The sequence below is a fragment of the Lytechinus pictus genome, chromosome 4 (genome assembly GCF_037042905.1).
Source record: "Lytechinus pictus isolate F3 Inbred chromosome 4, Lp3.0, whole genome shotgun sequence".
Classification (NCBI taxonomy): Eukaryota; Metazoa; Echinodermata; class Echinoidea; order Temnopleuroida; family Toxopneustidae; genus Lytechinus; species Lytechinus pictus.
The window spans coordinates 32,283,699-32,298,339 of NC_087248.1; the positions used below are offsets into that span (position 1 = coordinate 32,283,699).

The 14,641-nt window shown below is 37.0% G+C and overlaps 1 protein-coding gene across 1 annotated transcript; it reads left to right on the forward strand.

Annotated features, from left to right (window-relative positions):
• Nucleotides 1-4,577: 4,577 nt before the first annotated feature.
• Nucleotides 4,578-12,486, forward strand: LOC129258216 (metabotropic glutamate receptor 3-like). Its single transcript, XM_054896531.2, has 2 exons — nt 4,578-5,736; nt 9,783-12,486. The coding sequence occupies exons 1-2, from the start codon at nt 4,645-4,647 to the stop codon at nt 10,779-10,781; spliced, it is 2,091 nt and encodes a 696-aa protein (XP_054752506.2). The 5' UTR covers nt 4,578-4,644; the 3' UTR covers nt 10,782-12,486.
• Nucleotides 12,487-14,641: the final 2,155 nt, after the last annotated feature.

A 14,641-nucleotide genomic window follows, 5' to 3' on the forward strand; every position in this document is an offset into this window, starting at 1 on the left:
TTAGCATCCGAAACAGTCAGTGACTGTTAACACAGTAATCGAATCAAATCAAAGCATTGTCAATATTGTCCACGAGTTCGTGTATGTAATGAAATTGCGACAAGGTTGATTTTGAATAATTCGACAGACCGTTCACGCAGACATCCGTCCTTGCGCGCAAATTCATGTTAGAACATCATGGAGCGAAAAATGTCCAGTGTTTTACTTTCACATGATAAACGTTGCTGCATATACAAAAAGTACATCCAACTTTCACTTTTTTAGTAAGAAGAAAATATAGCGCCTCTTAAATCACTTTTCTAAATAATATTGAAAACATAAAGCTACACCTATGTTAAGCGAATTTAATGAAGAGAATATTGACTTTCAGTGACATTCAAGCCCATTGCTTCTACTTTAAAAGATCTGAAAATTGATTCAATCAATCACAAAAAAAAGATCAAAACAGTATTCTTTTTAAAGGTTGATATCAGTAAATATTTATCAAACGAAGCTAGCATTCGAATAAACTCTTTGCAATGCTCGTATAGCGCTGCGTAATAACGGAGGAATGTATACAAAATAAAATACTTTCACATTTACAGGAATCATGACGACTTTAGTTGTGCATATATAGAAATATGCAAAAGCGAGATTTTTGTTTTCTTCTCTATCTCTTTCTCGCACCAACCTCGATTATGTAAAGCTATCTTGACATGTATTATTACGCACTACTACGTGTGGAAGAAATAGAGAAAGCAACAGGAAGCAGCCAGCGGAAAGACAAAATCTTAGAGGAAATAAAAACAAGAGAAGAGAAACACATTAGATGTTTTAAAAAGGGATAAGAAAAAGCAAATTCGACATGGTTTACCTACATGTTTAGACGGAGACCAATTTTATTTGATCTTCAAGGACCTATACACGTAAATACCTTGAGGAAACATTTTTCTGCCACTATAAACGGACAATACATGTCCACTCAATTATCAGTTCGATTCAAATAAATAGAGTGAATAAACAAGGACAGTAGTATAACACAAACTGGGATATAACAATAACAATGAATTACACAACTTTGAAGTTTGAACGGTATATTTTTCCGATTTTAATGTTTTCCCTTTTTCAATTGACACTCTTATCTCCATCAATCCATCATTTTGAAAGGACTCCTAGCATGGCTAGGGACTAGCGTTTAATTGTTAGGAATTTCAGTTAAAAGCAAGAGAACCCAGACAACCGAGTGTTTCATCGCAATGATAATAGAACACGACTCTAGTCTCCTCGTATTCATAATCACATTTATTTCATTTTTAATCTCTTATGAAAAAAAAAACAATAATTGATAAATAACACCTTCTGTCTTCTAACGTTTATTTCTCTCTTATAGAATCACTAATTACTCACCACCAACAACAAATAGGCCTATGTCAAAGATTATACTAAAGGGGACTTAAATAAAACGACAACAAAACATGTATCTCTCCATTGTCGTTTCCTATAGGTTATTCTAGTGATTCTGAATATTATTTTGATTGACCATTTTAATAGCATGAACGAGATATGCTCGTAGTTGGAGTGAAGTACATCGTTTTTTCATAGCCAGCAGGTGTTAGCCTTCAGCGTTTTCTCAGAATGATGTATTTAATTTAGTAATTATTTTTATAACATCAATTAAGTTTAAAAGATGGGTATTTAAAAGTTCGAATCTGTTTCCGATGTTACTGAGAAGTCATATCGATCAAACCGCTGTTAGTTTCTCGTTTTATAAAGTGCGTATCAAAATAAATTTACACTTTGAAAAAGCCCTGGGAATTAAAAAATATAAAACATGTAGGTAATTTCTTTTTCACATATAATCTTGGGTTTGGGTCTCATCTATCTAATGAAAGCAAAAGTTTTGAGAGAATGTTACACTTGAGTGAGCACTGTCCATTTTTGTAAAGCTCGCAGAAATCTGTTTGCGCAGAAATGATCGTTTTCACGCTGTGTCAAGGGGAAAGGGCGAAATCAAACTTACCCTGCGAAACATTTCTCATACATTTCCCTTGCACTTTTAGTCGATTGATATAAAACGGATACATTCAAGCATTTTGTAACAATTTTGCCACCAAAATTTAAATTTCAACACTTAGTAAGCACAACCTTGACCCTTTTTTGTGCCAGCTGGATCTGAGGACATTACTGAATCTGAACAAAAGTTTATATCAGACATCTCCAGCATTTTTCACTAAGTTTGTATCATTTAAAGTGGGTTTACATTTCATTTTAATTTGATACTTGTTTCCTCCACACTTTTCCCAAGCTTGACAATGATTAATAAAATGAAAATGAAGCCTAAGCCATTTCATGTAAATCACAGCTCAGTGTAAAGCAAATATCGTCAAGATGGCCTCGATGTGTGGGGCGCAGTGCACTCTTGGAAGTGTTTCGGGCAAGGAAACAAGTTTAAAAAAGGTAAAAGATATCATCAAATCAATTTTATTAGCTAAATTCCACGTGTTCTTCAAGGTTAAGGTCTACTTTTATTCGCATAACTATTTCCAAGTTCTGCGCAAATAATTTTTCACTAACTTTTCAAAAGTAAGTGGTGCTCACTCAAGCGGAAATATTTTTCGACATTTATATCGTCATTTGCTTAAATGGATCTGTACCAATGTTAAAATGTGGAAAAATCTTCAGGATATTACAAATATATAATTTTACAGGATTTTTTCTAAGTGTAAACTTTTTTTGATACGTACTGTATAGTGAACTTTTGTGATAATATATATCACATTTTTTAATAGCGTGAAAGATTGATTTAAAGGTTCGAATTCGTTTCGGTCACAAAGACATACATTCGATAAAAATCGTTAATTTTCGAATATCATTCCATTTATTGCTACATGTATAAAGAAGATACAGATCATGGTATATTATACTGAGATCATGAAATTTGATTTTCTTATAACAAACCTGTGAACAAATTTTCGGCACGTTTCATGAACCGATATGGCTTACATGTACTATGTGTAAATAAACAAGGGTTCAGTACAATTATAAAAAGTTGCCAGCAAGAGAAGCGCGCCACCCAAATTTTCACCTCTTTCATTCAAAATCTAATTTTGTGATAGGTTTTGACAAGATATTTAAAAATATATCATATTTCACGCTCTCTTTCCTTTCTTTCTTTTCTCCTTCTTTAATGGTCGTAAAGCTTCCTTAGGGTCCATGCCCCCCGAAAAGCCCCACGTCTGTGCACAAGCAGGGGCGAAACCAAAAAAAGGAATTTAATTTCATTTCCGAGCAGATTGAACTTAACGAGCATTTTGACAAAAACCTAGACTATATGCGAGGTTCAAACTTGCACCACAACCACCCGCTGTGGGCCTGCGCAGGCGCGTTGGCGAGTGAAAGGTGCAACTATGCTCGAATAATCTCTCTGCATCTTTGCCCGCAAAGTTACACCTTTCTTGACCCCTATTCCTTAGTGTGTACATTTATATTATTATTATTTTATTATTATTTATATCATTATTATCGTTATTGTTTCTATCATTATTATTATTGTTGTTATTATTATTATTTTATGATCATACCTGGAATACTGGAGGATATCCCCCATTCCCCCGGGATCGAACAACCATGTTGCATAATGATGTTCAATTTTCCAAATGATAGAAATTATGGAGCATGGTATAATACCATAGAGATGATCATAACGATGGTGGGACTTCAATAAGAGGGGGGGGGGGTGTCATAAAACGAAGCGTATTGAAATATCATCCCTCCCACCACTGTTTTATTAACTTCTCAAAAACAACTAAGATAGCGATAAAGTTCAACCAACTTCTCTACCCCTTCTCATTTTTATTATCTACCGACGCTGATCCAGAGTGGAAGAGTGGATTTTTACAGGGTACGAATTGGCGCGAAAAAATACAAGCTAACAAAAAAGCAAAAGCAAATAAAAGTGGAGGCATTTAAAAGATGCGCCATTTTCTTTTCCTAGATTGAATTTAGGAACTCAACCTATCCCCCTTCACCCTTATTGAATATATCACACTTATTGAAATGGTGAGATGAAAAAGAATTTTTACGCGAGGCTACACTGCATGACATCATCAATTATCTTCGTTCTATCGTCACACGTGTTAATCACATTTTAAGCTCAAGGGCAACTGTAAAACAAGAACTGCCATTGTCATTATTAGATTATTTATACTAAATTTATTCGAAGCACATCAGTAATTAGATTATGGGACGGTCATTGAATCACTGTGAATCAATATGGCAATAAGTCTTAAAATCGTCGGTACCAATTTGAAATCAATGATGTTTAAGACTTTTCCTTTTTTTTTAATTATAACAGTGCTTACGTTAATTCCTTGACGTAACAATTCGATGGCATTTTTTAAAAGCAATGCATACAGAAGTCTTGATTTTTATATATTTTGAATTATTTTTTGTTTCAGTTAGTTTATATTTTAGGTTGTTTATTTTTTTTAATTAGTTGTGTTGCCAAAAGCTTTTGTTTCATAATTCCTGATAAAGGGAGACTAGCCACGGATAAGTCAGACATTAATGGGATTCTGAATATGGTTGTTCTTTTCAGGTGCCTTTACAGTTGTTCCTCTATCGGGTCAAAACCAGGAGTATAATACCTACCTCAAGACATTGAACATGACCAACAGTGACAATCCATGGTTGGAATCCTTCATGGAAAAATACGGAAGGTGTGTCGTGAACAGTTCCACAGAGTGTCTTTCCTGGACTTTTAAAAATGTCAGTGATATCGATGTGAGTTCCCATGAGACCATTGTCATGGACAGCGTCCTGACCTTCGCCTACGGCCTCCACGACATGCAACTGGACAAATGCCAGTTTCCAAGCCAAGGGTTGTGCGAAAACATGACCAATATGGATGGAACCGAGATACGGGACTACCTCCTGCGGACGTCGTTTGAGAGCCCCGTCAATGGTCGCGTTGAGTTTCTGGACAATGGGGACATGGGAGGGCGCTATGGTATCAAGAATCTTCAGTTGGCCGATGGGGTGTACAATTTCGTAGATATAGGGACGTGGGTTGATACCGACAGTGGTGAACGATTGGTGATAAACCAAGATATAACATGGTATATCCAAGGGAATTACAGTCTCTGGAACGAAGATACTGGGGTTCCACAATCAGTGTGCAGTAAACCTTGCGACACTGGACAAAAGAGAACTGTTCTTCCAGAAAATCCATGTTGCTGGTCCTGCACGAATTGCGCACCAAGCGAAATTGTGAACCACAACGGCACCGTATGTAGCCCTTGCGTCATCATAGAGCAAGACATCTTTACCTGGCCCAATGAGGAGAGGACGGTATGTACAGAGCTTGAACCGGTTATCAATAGGGCATGGACAACTGCTATTGTCATCCTATCGTCTATTGGACTCATCAGCACCATCATCACTTTCCTCATTTATGTCATGAATCGGGAGAAACCCTTGATTAAAGCGTCAAGTCGAGAACTGAGCTACATCATCTTCACTGGTCTTTTTCTTGCTTTCTTGACTGCTCTTCTCTTTGGGGTCAATCCTTCTCCTGGTGTCTGTGCTATCAGGAGAATGGGATCACCCGTGGCGTTATCCCTCATCTATGTTTCCATAGCAACTAAGACTATACGGCTTTATAGAATATTCAGAGCAGGTCTGAAGTCTGCAAGAAGACCACGTTACATCAGCCCAACATCTCAGGTCACGCTTTCACTCGTCATATGTATCGCGCCTGTAAGTATATAATCTCGTTTTCCTTTTCTTCTTCTTCTGTATTAAAGGGAAAAAGCTATCACTGACTTCTCGAGATTTGAAATACATAATGTGTATTCTAAATTGATAAAACTGAACTTAGAACTTTTGATCAAACTTCTATAAATCTCTTAACGGAAGAATATCTTTGTTCTTCAATAGAAATTAGTATATCGTTATTGAAGTCTTTGCTTCATCCCCGGGGCTTCATCCTTGTCAGGTTGGTTACAAATTGAAGATTAGCGTATACGATGTGGCATTTATCGGTTTATTTCCCATTGGTTTACACCTACAGTGTCTACTTCCCCTTTTATCTCATCTAAAATAGTCTACAACAAATTAATATACTAAGAAAATGGTCTAATTGCCGAATTACCATTTGTCTTACTTCGCATGATTGGGCTGAACCAGTTTCGTTTAATATCGACTCCATTCAAAACAGTCTGCATGATAACATGAACTGTTTGTTACCCAAATTATTACTTGAAAAAGAGCAACAGAACGTCATTACCTAGACCATTTAGATATTAGACTGAATGGCAGTTAGCCCAAACATGCGAAGTACGTATTGAACCAAGCGATGGTTGAATCAAATGGAAATTGAACCAAACCAAGACCAAGTAGATCTAGCTTTATGGTTATAGACGTATTATAATGAAGGTTTAGACCAACTGCCAGTAGACCAAACACATTCAGCTATGATGGTTACAGACGATATGAAAATTAGACCAAGTGGGTTTAACTGATCTGTGGATCTAATCATATTTCTCAGATCATGTGACACCATCATGCTCTAGCATGATGGTGTCACATGATCTGAGAAATATGATGATATATACCGTATTATCTTAAACCTGATTAGTGTGTTTGTTTCCCTGTGTTCTATTAGCAGATGTGCTAATAGAACACGGGGAAACAAACACACTAATCAGGTTTAAGATAATACGGTATAATTATTTTAAAGACAAATTATAAGAAAAAGGGTACAAGGGTATATAAAGGATGACTATAATTATGTGTCTAATACATTTTTCAGGGCGCATTATTTACGTTATAATTCAAGCACCTGGTGAATACCTACCATGGTCAATTGCTCCGTCCACTCGTATTAAGGCATTTAGAAAATTACCTATTACGATATCACAAGCAATCCCTTCTCATTTCCCTCGGGGTGGTCACTGGCAAACCTATGATAATTGAGCTTCATGTAAAAAAAGATGACGCCTGCGTAACTGGATGGAACGGTGGTGAATACATTGTACTCGAACAAGTGTCGCAGTGCACAACTAAACTAAATTTCATTTTGTAAGACGATACCCTTTTATGGGCTCCCCCCCCCAAAAAAAAAAAAAAAAATTACGGCGCCTGTATCTCCCATACTGAGATGAAACATTTTTCTGAGATTTTTCCACGTGATAGCAATATGATTAACATTTTGGAGACAAATGGCAAAGGATGACATGATTGGGTTGGGAAAAGGGTTTACCTGAAAATGTGAAAAGTGAAACATAATGAGATTTTGGTGAGGTAAGTAGGGTTTCTAATGTAATATTCTGTAGGATCTATCCAATTACAAGACCCTCCAAAAACTATGTATAGGGCTTTATACGAAGAGAGTCCCTGATATAAACATAATAACTTGATGCGACCCGAAGTGTTCGCATTATCTTCACGAACCTGAGGCGGCTGATTCGTATCTTGGCCGTTTTGGATGCACCCTTTATTCAGATTATCTTTATCCGTATCAATCCGATAGCGTGGGTATAGTTCCAATACATAGATATGGAAATTAACTCCTTTCCGATGTTTACCAGAAGTGAGAGCGTTGGCTCAGATTCGGCCTCGAGATTATAGCGTAAATGGTAAGGTTTCATGAAATTGATGGAGTGGCATAGTCGGTGGCGAAGCTGCCGCGGCCCGCTCTTTTGGTGCCCCCCCCCCCCCCAAAAAAAAAAAAAGAGAAAAAAGGGGGGAAAAAAGAAAAGAAAAAAGGAGAAGCAAGACAAGAGAAAGACGAAGAGCTAGTGAATTAAATAAGGGAAGGGGGTAATGCATAGGCGGATCCAGGGGGCCGAGGGGCCCACCCCCCCCCCATTGCAAAAAAAAAAGAAAGGGAAAGAAAGAAAAAAAAAGGAAAAGAGAGGGTAAAAAAAGGGGAAACATAAGATGACGAAGACGAGTGAACAATATAAAATGAGGGGAAGACTTTGAAAATAATAATTTAAAAATATTTCGTGTCACTATTTAAAATTTTTGCTCGCGCTTCGCGCTCGCATTGCCTTTTAGGTGATTTTAATATCTTGCTCAATATGGAGCTTAAATATCAAATTTCGAAGTCAATATATAAAACATATTTCAGCTCAGAAATCGCACTTTCATTATTTTGTTTGTTTTGAAAATTGATTTTTAAAAAGTGCTCTGTAAAAATGTCTTTTTTATGATCTGAATATAAACATTTTCCGCTCGCGCTGCGCCCTCCCAAAAATGTGATTAGTCAGATACCTATTATTTTCCCGTATTCCATAAAGTTCTCAAAATATCCTTGTTCAGGTAAGATTGTCAAAACGTATCAGCAGCTAGCGCTGCACGCCCGCATTTTGATTGGTGAGTTATGTATATCTCAATATCAATTTTTTAACAAACTTAAATTCCCCATTTATCGCATTTTTCGGCTCGCGATTAGCGCTCGCATTGATTGTTGAGAATATATATCAACTCATGCATTTTATTCATAATGACAAAATTGCTTTAAATGTTTAGTTTTCAGGACATAATATTAACAGATATCGCGCTCTCATTTGGCTTATTAGATTAATAAATAAGATATTGATTTAATAATCGAATTGTCCCTTTTTCAGAATGGAATATTGACAAGTTTCATCTCACGCTTAGGAAAAGAAATAGGAAATAGTCATCATTTTACATTTGATGACACAATGTACTTTGAATGTCCCGGCCCTATGTCAAAACTTAAAGTAATAATAATGAAACATAATTATTATCAGCTCTTTTTAAATGTGATCCATATCCACCTCACAAATTTACTACAAATTGCTTGAAATACAGAGCTTAAATTCACCCCTTTTCAGATCGGAATATCAAATAATCTAAGCTCGCGCTTCGCTTAATTGATTTTCATGATAAAAAAAAGTATTTAGAATGCCCAGATTGTTGGTCGAAATCTGAAACACGCGCGCGCATGTTTATTCGGATACGCAGCTTATTCTATATTTTCCTCGCGCTTTGCGCTCGCATTATTAATTTAGAAAGATTTCCAATTACTCATTATGATTTACAAGGCATTAATAGAGTGTCCCATTTTTAGGTGTAAATCTCGAATTTTCCACTCGCGCTTCGCGCTCGCATCGATTGTTTAGTGAAATATTTGTCTTTTTTACGATTACAAAAAGTGCTTAGCATTTCTATTCTTCAGGTGAAAATGTCAAAATGTTCAGCTCGCATTATTTTGATTGTGGTAATGTGTAACGTTTTCCTGCTTGCTAACTGCAAGCAGCCGTGAACAGATCCTATTTTTATCAGATAAAGATCGACCTATATTCAAAATATCTGCTCGCGCTTTGCGCTAAACAATAAGATTATTTTACAAAAATAAAATTTTGACTCGCGCTTCGGGCTCGCATTGCCTGTGGAGTGAGATAATAATCTGCTCAATAGGGTAACATTGGGTTTGGAATGTATTGTTTCAAGTCAACATGCATAAAATATTCGATTTGAGTTTTCCTTATATTATGTTAGCGAGATACGACTCATGTTCAGAATTTAAAGAAATTGTTAGATACATTTACATTTTCATGCTGGCAAAAAGTACTTAGAATATCCAGTTTTTAGGTCGGAATAACAAATGAAAATAATAATAATCAGCTCGCGCTTCGCGCTCGCATTATACTGGTTTAGGCTTTATGGAGCCCCTCCGCTTCGCAGAGCCATAGTGCTAGTGTGCAATTATCAATAATCATGAAACATAATAACAGATGTAATAGAGTCTGTCCTTTGTTTTTATCGACTAGGTGGTGTGGTCTTCTGTTTGGTTTATCATCATTCCGCCTTCAGTCGAGATTACCATGCCAGATATCAACATCAACAAGATTGAACTAACCTGCGCAGAAGACGATATTGAAGTCATCGGCACATTGACTTGGGAGATTTGTCTCATTATAGTTTGCTGTATCTTCGCTTTCGTCACACGGAAACTTCCAGAGAACTATAACGAGTCTCGTTTCATCACCTTCTGCGTGTTTAGCAGTTTAGTTGTCTTCTCTTCTTTCGCCCCACCATTCTTCACTACAAATGAAGCAGTTTACAAAGCTAGTTACTCGGCCCTAGGACTCATCATCAATGCTACAGTCACACTCGTCTGTCTATTCGTCGTCAAGATATACGCGCTGTATTTTGTGGACGAGCGCGAATTAAATATCTTCACGCAGAGCCGGACTCGTAGTAACACTAGAACCAACTCAATGGCCAATGTCCACAGTACAAGTGAGGGCACGGCCCCGCCGGCTAGTCCTACACGCACGGGTCCACAGGAGAACAAGGGGTTTGAAAATGATGTGAAGAGCCAGGATATAATCGGTAACTTAAACCATAGTAGCAATAATAATAATAACCGATCCGCTCTGCCCCCTCTCAGAAACAGTATGAACCTTGAGCAAAAGGTCAGTAATGACATTGAAAAGGGGCTCTCAAGGTCGAGGAGCAGCAGCAAAAACTCAAGTGGGGGAGGCGGGAGTCTGATGCACAGACTACGAGGCAATGCCACGCGCGTCGGAGATTCTGAAGTAGCGCACACAGAACAACGGTATGCCGACACTGGCGGCAATAAAGGGCAAACTAAAGGCGATTTAAACTCCGAAGTGGCCAAGGACGAGGTCAAGGGTCAAAATAGGTCATCTGGACACAAGTTAGCTCAGATTAAAGGGATGTCAGAAGAAAGTACTAGCTCACAAAGTGATGACCAACGTGTTTTGCTGAATGTGAAAAGACACAATAAAGGAATTGTTTCATGACAAATATGCTGGACTTTGTCTTGTAAAAACATCGCACCAGATATGTTTTGTATAGTACTAGTCTGCATGAGCTTCCTATACGTTTGTTCTACACAGCTGCACTTTAAGAGAGATTTTGATGTGTTTAATGGATTATCTGTGTTTCTTTAGATGCGGAGGTTCTTCCCTGCATTCATAATTATAATATTGGTTCTTTAAAAGCGCATCACACATAGCGATTGCATATCCCTACGCGCTATATGTGTTTTGTATACATAAGTTTGAAATATATTCTAGCTCCCACGTGCGTAAATGTAACTAAGAATTAACACCATTTATTGTTGATGTTTAATTGGTATAATAGTGTGATGTGATGGTGTAAGAGATGGTGTAAAAGAAAAAAGCCTATAAGATTGTGTTAAGGTACCGTATAGTATACCTACAGTTTTGTGATTAAAAACTTTTGTAGTTCCTTATTACATGTAGGTGTTATTCATATAATTATAATGGGTAGTGATCCCGAGGAGATGGTATGCTTATAATTAACCCTAGATTTAACCCTAAGCTGGAACTTAAGATCACAATACTGTGGGAAGCTGGTTTCATAATACTTTTTTTTATAATAATAATAATAATAGGCCATCTATCTAGAAATATTCTATTCCGAGGCGCGATGTTATTATTATTACCCCGGCTTTAGCTCGAGCTGCCTTTCAGCGCTCATGAATTCAAGGAATTAATCCTGCCGGGTACGCATTCATCTCACCTGGGTTGAGTGCAGCACAATGTGGATGAATTTCTTGCTGAAGGAAATTACACCATGGCTGGGATTCGAACCCACGACCCTCTGTTTCAAAGTCAGAAGACTAATCCACTGGGCCACAACGCTCCACACTTCATGGTAAAGAATATGTAAGAATTCAATAAAATTTGTTATATTTTTTCTCCAATTATTCTCATTTCACGACACAATACGTTTAGTACAACTTTGTGTCGCAGAAATAAAATAATCTTTGTTTGGTAAACGGTCTTAAAACTGCATGTAACTCCATAAAATGTGATTTTCTTAAACCCACGTTTGACTAAAACTATGACCGTCAAAATAGCACCACCATCGCCATTGTTTCTTAAACAGAAGCCTTTAGCAGCCATCTAAACAACAGAAATGTAAAATATGAAATTTAATTCAATTTATCTAATACATACAAAAGCAAATACACAATGACAAACATACAAATAAACACAGGTTATATAGGGATTTCTTGAACAAATTCAATCGTTGGGGATTGTCTTAATGTAAGAGGGGGCTTTCTCCATTCCACGGAGGATGTAAGTAAGAAAAATGTTATTCACATTAGAATGAAAATTATGTGTCTTATGTTATTTCCCCCAAAATATATATGTTGATATTTCTTAGTTGATGAAAAACCATTTCTTTTAAATTTTCTCTCTCATTATGGCAAAGAAAGTGTTCTTATCACGTCCTTCTTGTACTTTTGTTTTATGTTCGAACAGATAAATTAATCCAGTGGTCTGTCTATACACTCAAGCAAGCCATAATCACATTCATTTTCCTCTCACTCTAATGAGTAATGATGCAATACAATACTATAAAATACAGGTATTTATACAGCACTCGTCACATTGACTGTATAATAGCGCTTTACAAAGAACCAAATACTCCTAGGAAAAATATGAATGGTAACTACATACATTAATGACAAGTAAAACTATTGAAGAAAAAGAAATGTCTGCATACATATTGTCTTGTCCGATGATATCATGTATTGGGCAGGGTATACAACCTGAAAAGCTGTGGACCAACCATTAATCCCTGCGGAACTCCAAAATTAAGAGGAACTGATTCTGAGAGCTAATTCGTGACCTTCAACCTGAAACTACGATTCTTCTGGGAAGAACACGGGGGTAAGAATCAAAGAAGGATATCACATTCCAAGAGATTCCAAATTAACTAGAGAGACGATTCAATAGAATGTCATGGTCGACAGAGTCAAGCAAAACAGAGAGGTCTAGGGGAAAAAGGTTGTTGTTTATCGGTCTGAGAATGTCATTGTACAGGAAGACTCAATGATTCTTAACATGCAGATTATTTGTATCCAAATAATCAAAGATTTGGGACAAAGCGGCCCTCTCATTGATTTTGAATATCGATAATGAATATCGACCAGTGGCATTATGATTTTAAGTAAATATGTTATGCATACTCTATTCTTGATGAACCTTATCAACCAAAGACACTGTAATGCTACATTGGTGGGGAGAAACCGACTCCAGACCTACTAATGATGGTTCGGTTTGGTATCGGTCTGACTCCAGACCTATACCGATGGTCCGGTTTGGTGTCAGTCTGACTCTAGACCGACTAGAATGGTTCGGTTTGGTGTCGGTGTGACTCCAGACTGATGGTTCGGTTTGGTGTCGGTGTGACTCCAGACTAACTACTGATGGTTCGGTTTGGTGTCGGTCAGTTCCCCTTTGTGACTGAGACATTAATCCTCAAGGATTGACTTCACACTATATCTACATTTAATGGAAAACAGCTATTCATTCAATTGAAGCTCAACATTTCCATACAGATTTGCGTATTCAGTAGAGCTTTTCAGTGATTTTTATTTCAAATTCACGAGGATCTAATCTAGGTAATGAGTGGGGAAAAAATGTAATGGACTGGAATTAAAAAAGTTATAGCTGTGGAAAAATATATTCTAACACTGTATCTAAGAAGGTGTTACATTTAAACTAAAAGGATCTACATTTGTTTCATGAGTAAAGTTGCTATCAATGTGTGATATGACAATTCAATAACCCCTTCATAACTACGTTCATCATTGGCGGATCGGGGGGAGGGGGGTACAGCCGGCCCGTGCCCCCCTTTTGAGAAGCACAATTTGTAATGCAGAAATGCCGTTAAAACAGAAGTATGCCCCCCCCCCCCTTTGAAAGTGAAGACAGTTTCATTTTTATTTCTTAATTTTATTTTTTGGCTTAGCCAATTTTTTCGTGGACGAAATGTCCTTAATTTTGGGTTAAAAATCCTGGATCACCCCTGATGTTGATCATCTTATTTTTCTCACATACATGTATGTATTTCAAGATATGCTGAATGTACAATGCATCTTTCCTCGAGTTTAGTATAGGGTATCTGGAGCACGGCAAGAGAACTCGATGAGACCAATCGATTTGCAATTCAGAGTATATGCAATCTGAATAATCATAAATGCAGTAAATTGACTGGCTGAATATACACAAGTTGAGCGCATCTGACAGTCTCGCCTGCATTATGCGATCCATAGTAGCAGTTCTGACTTTGAAAACAACTATCAAATAATTATTCACAAAAAACACAATTCATATGATAATATACTACGTTCATTGACCCTAAAGGACGTTTGACCTTGATCATGTGACCTAAGACTTGTGCAAGATGATCATGATATTTGATTACCCCTATGTTCTCATTCATGAACTATATCCATAAACTTTCAAAGTTACGATGGTAATTCAACAAATACCCCTACATGGCCAAAGTTCATTGACCCTAAATGACCTTTGACCTTAGTTATGTGACCTGAAACTCGATGCTCAGTAATATTTGATAACCCTTATGTTCAAGTTTCATGAACTAGATCCATATACATTCTCAGTTATGACATTTAAAAAATTTAACCTTAGGTTATTTTGATGTTGATTCACACAACATGGCCTAAGTTAATTGACCCTAAATGACCTTTGACCTTGGTCATGTGACCTGAAACACGGGCAGGATGTTTAGTAATACTTGATTAACTTCATGTTCAAGTTTCATGAACTAGGTCCATACACTTTTTGTCTCACCTGCATAGCAGAGTTAGACTTAGGCG

Coding starts and splice junctions, on each gene's coding strand:
- LOC129258216 (XM_054896531.2), top strand. CDS start 4,645: ATGACCAACAGTGACAATCCATGGTTGGAATCCTTCATGGAAAAATAC. Junction 5,737..9,782: donor TCGTCATATGTATCGCGCCT/GTAAGTATATAA, acceptor TTTATCGACTAG/GTGGTGTGGTCTTCTGTTTG.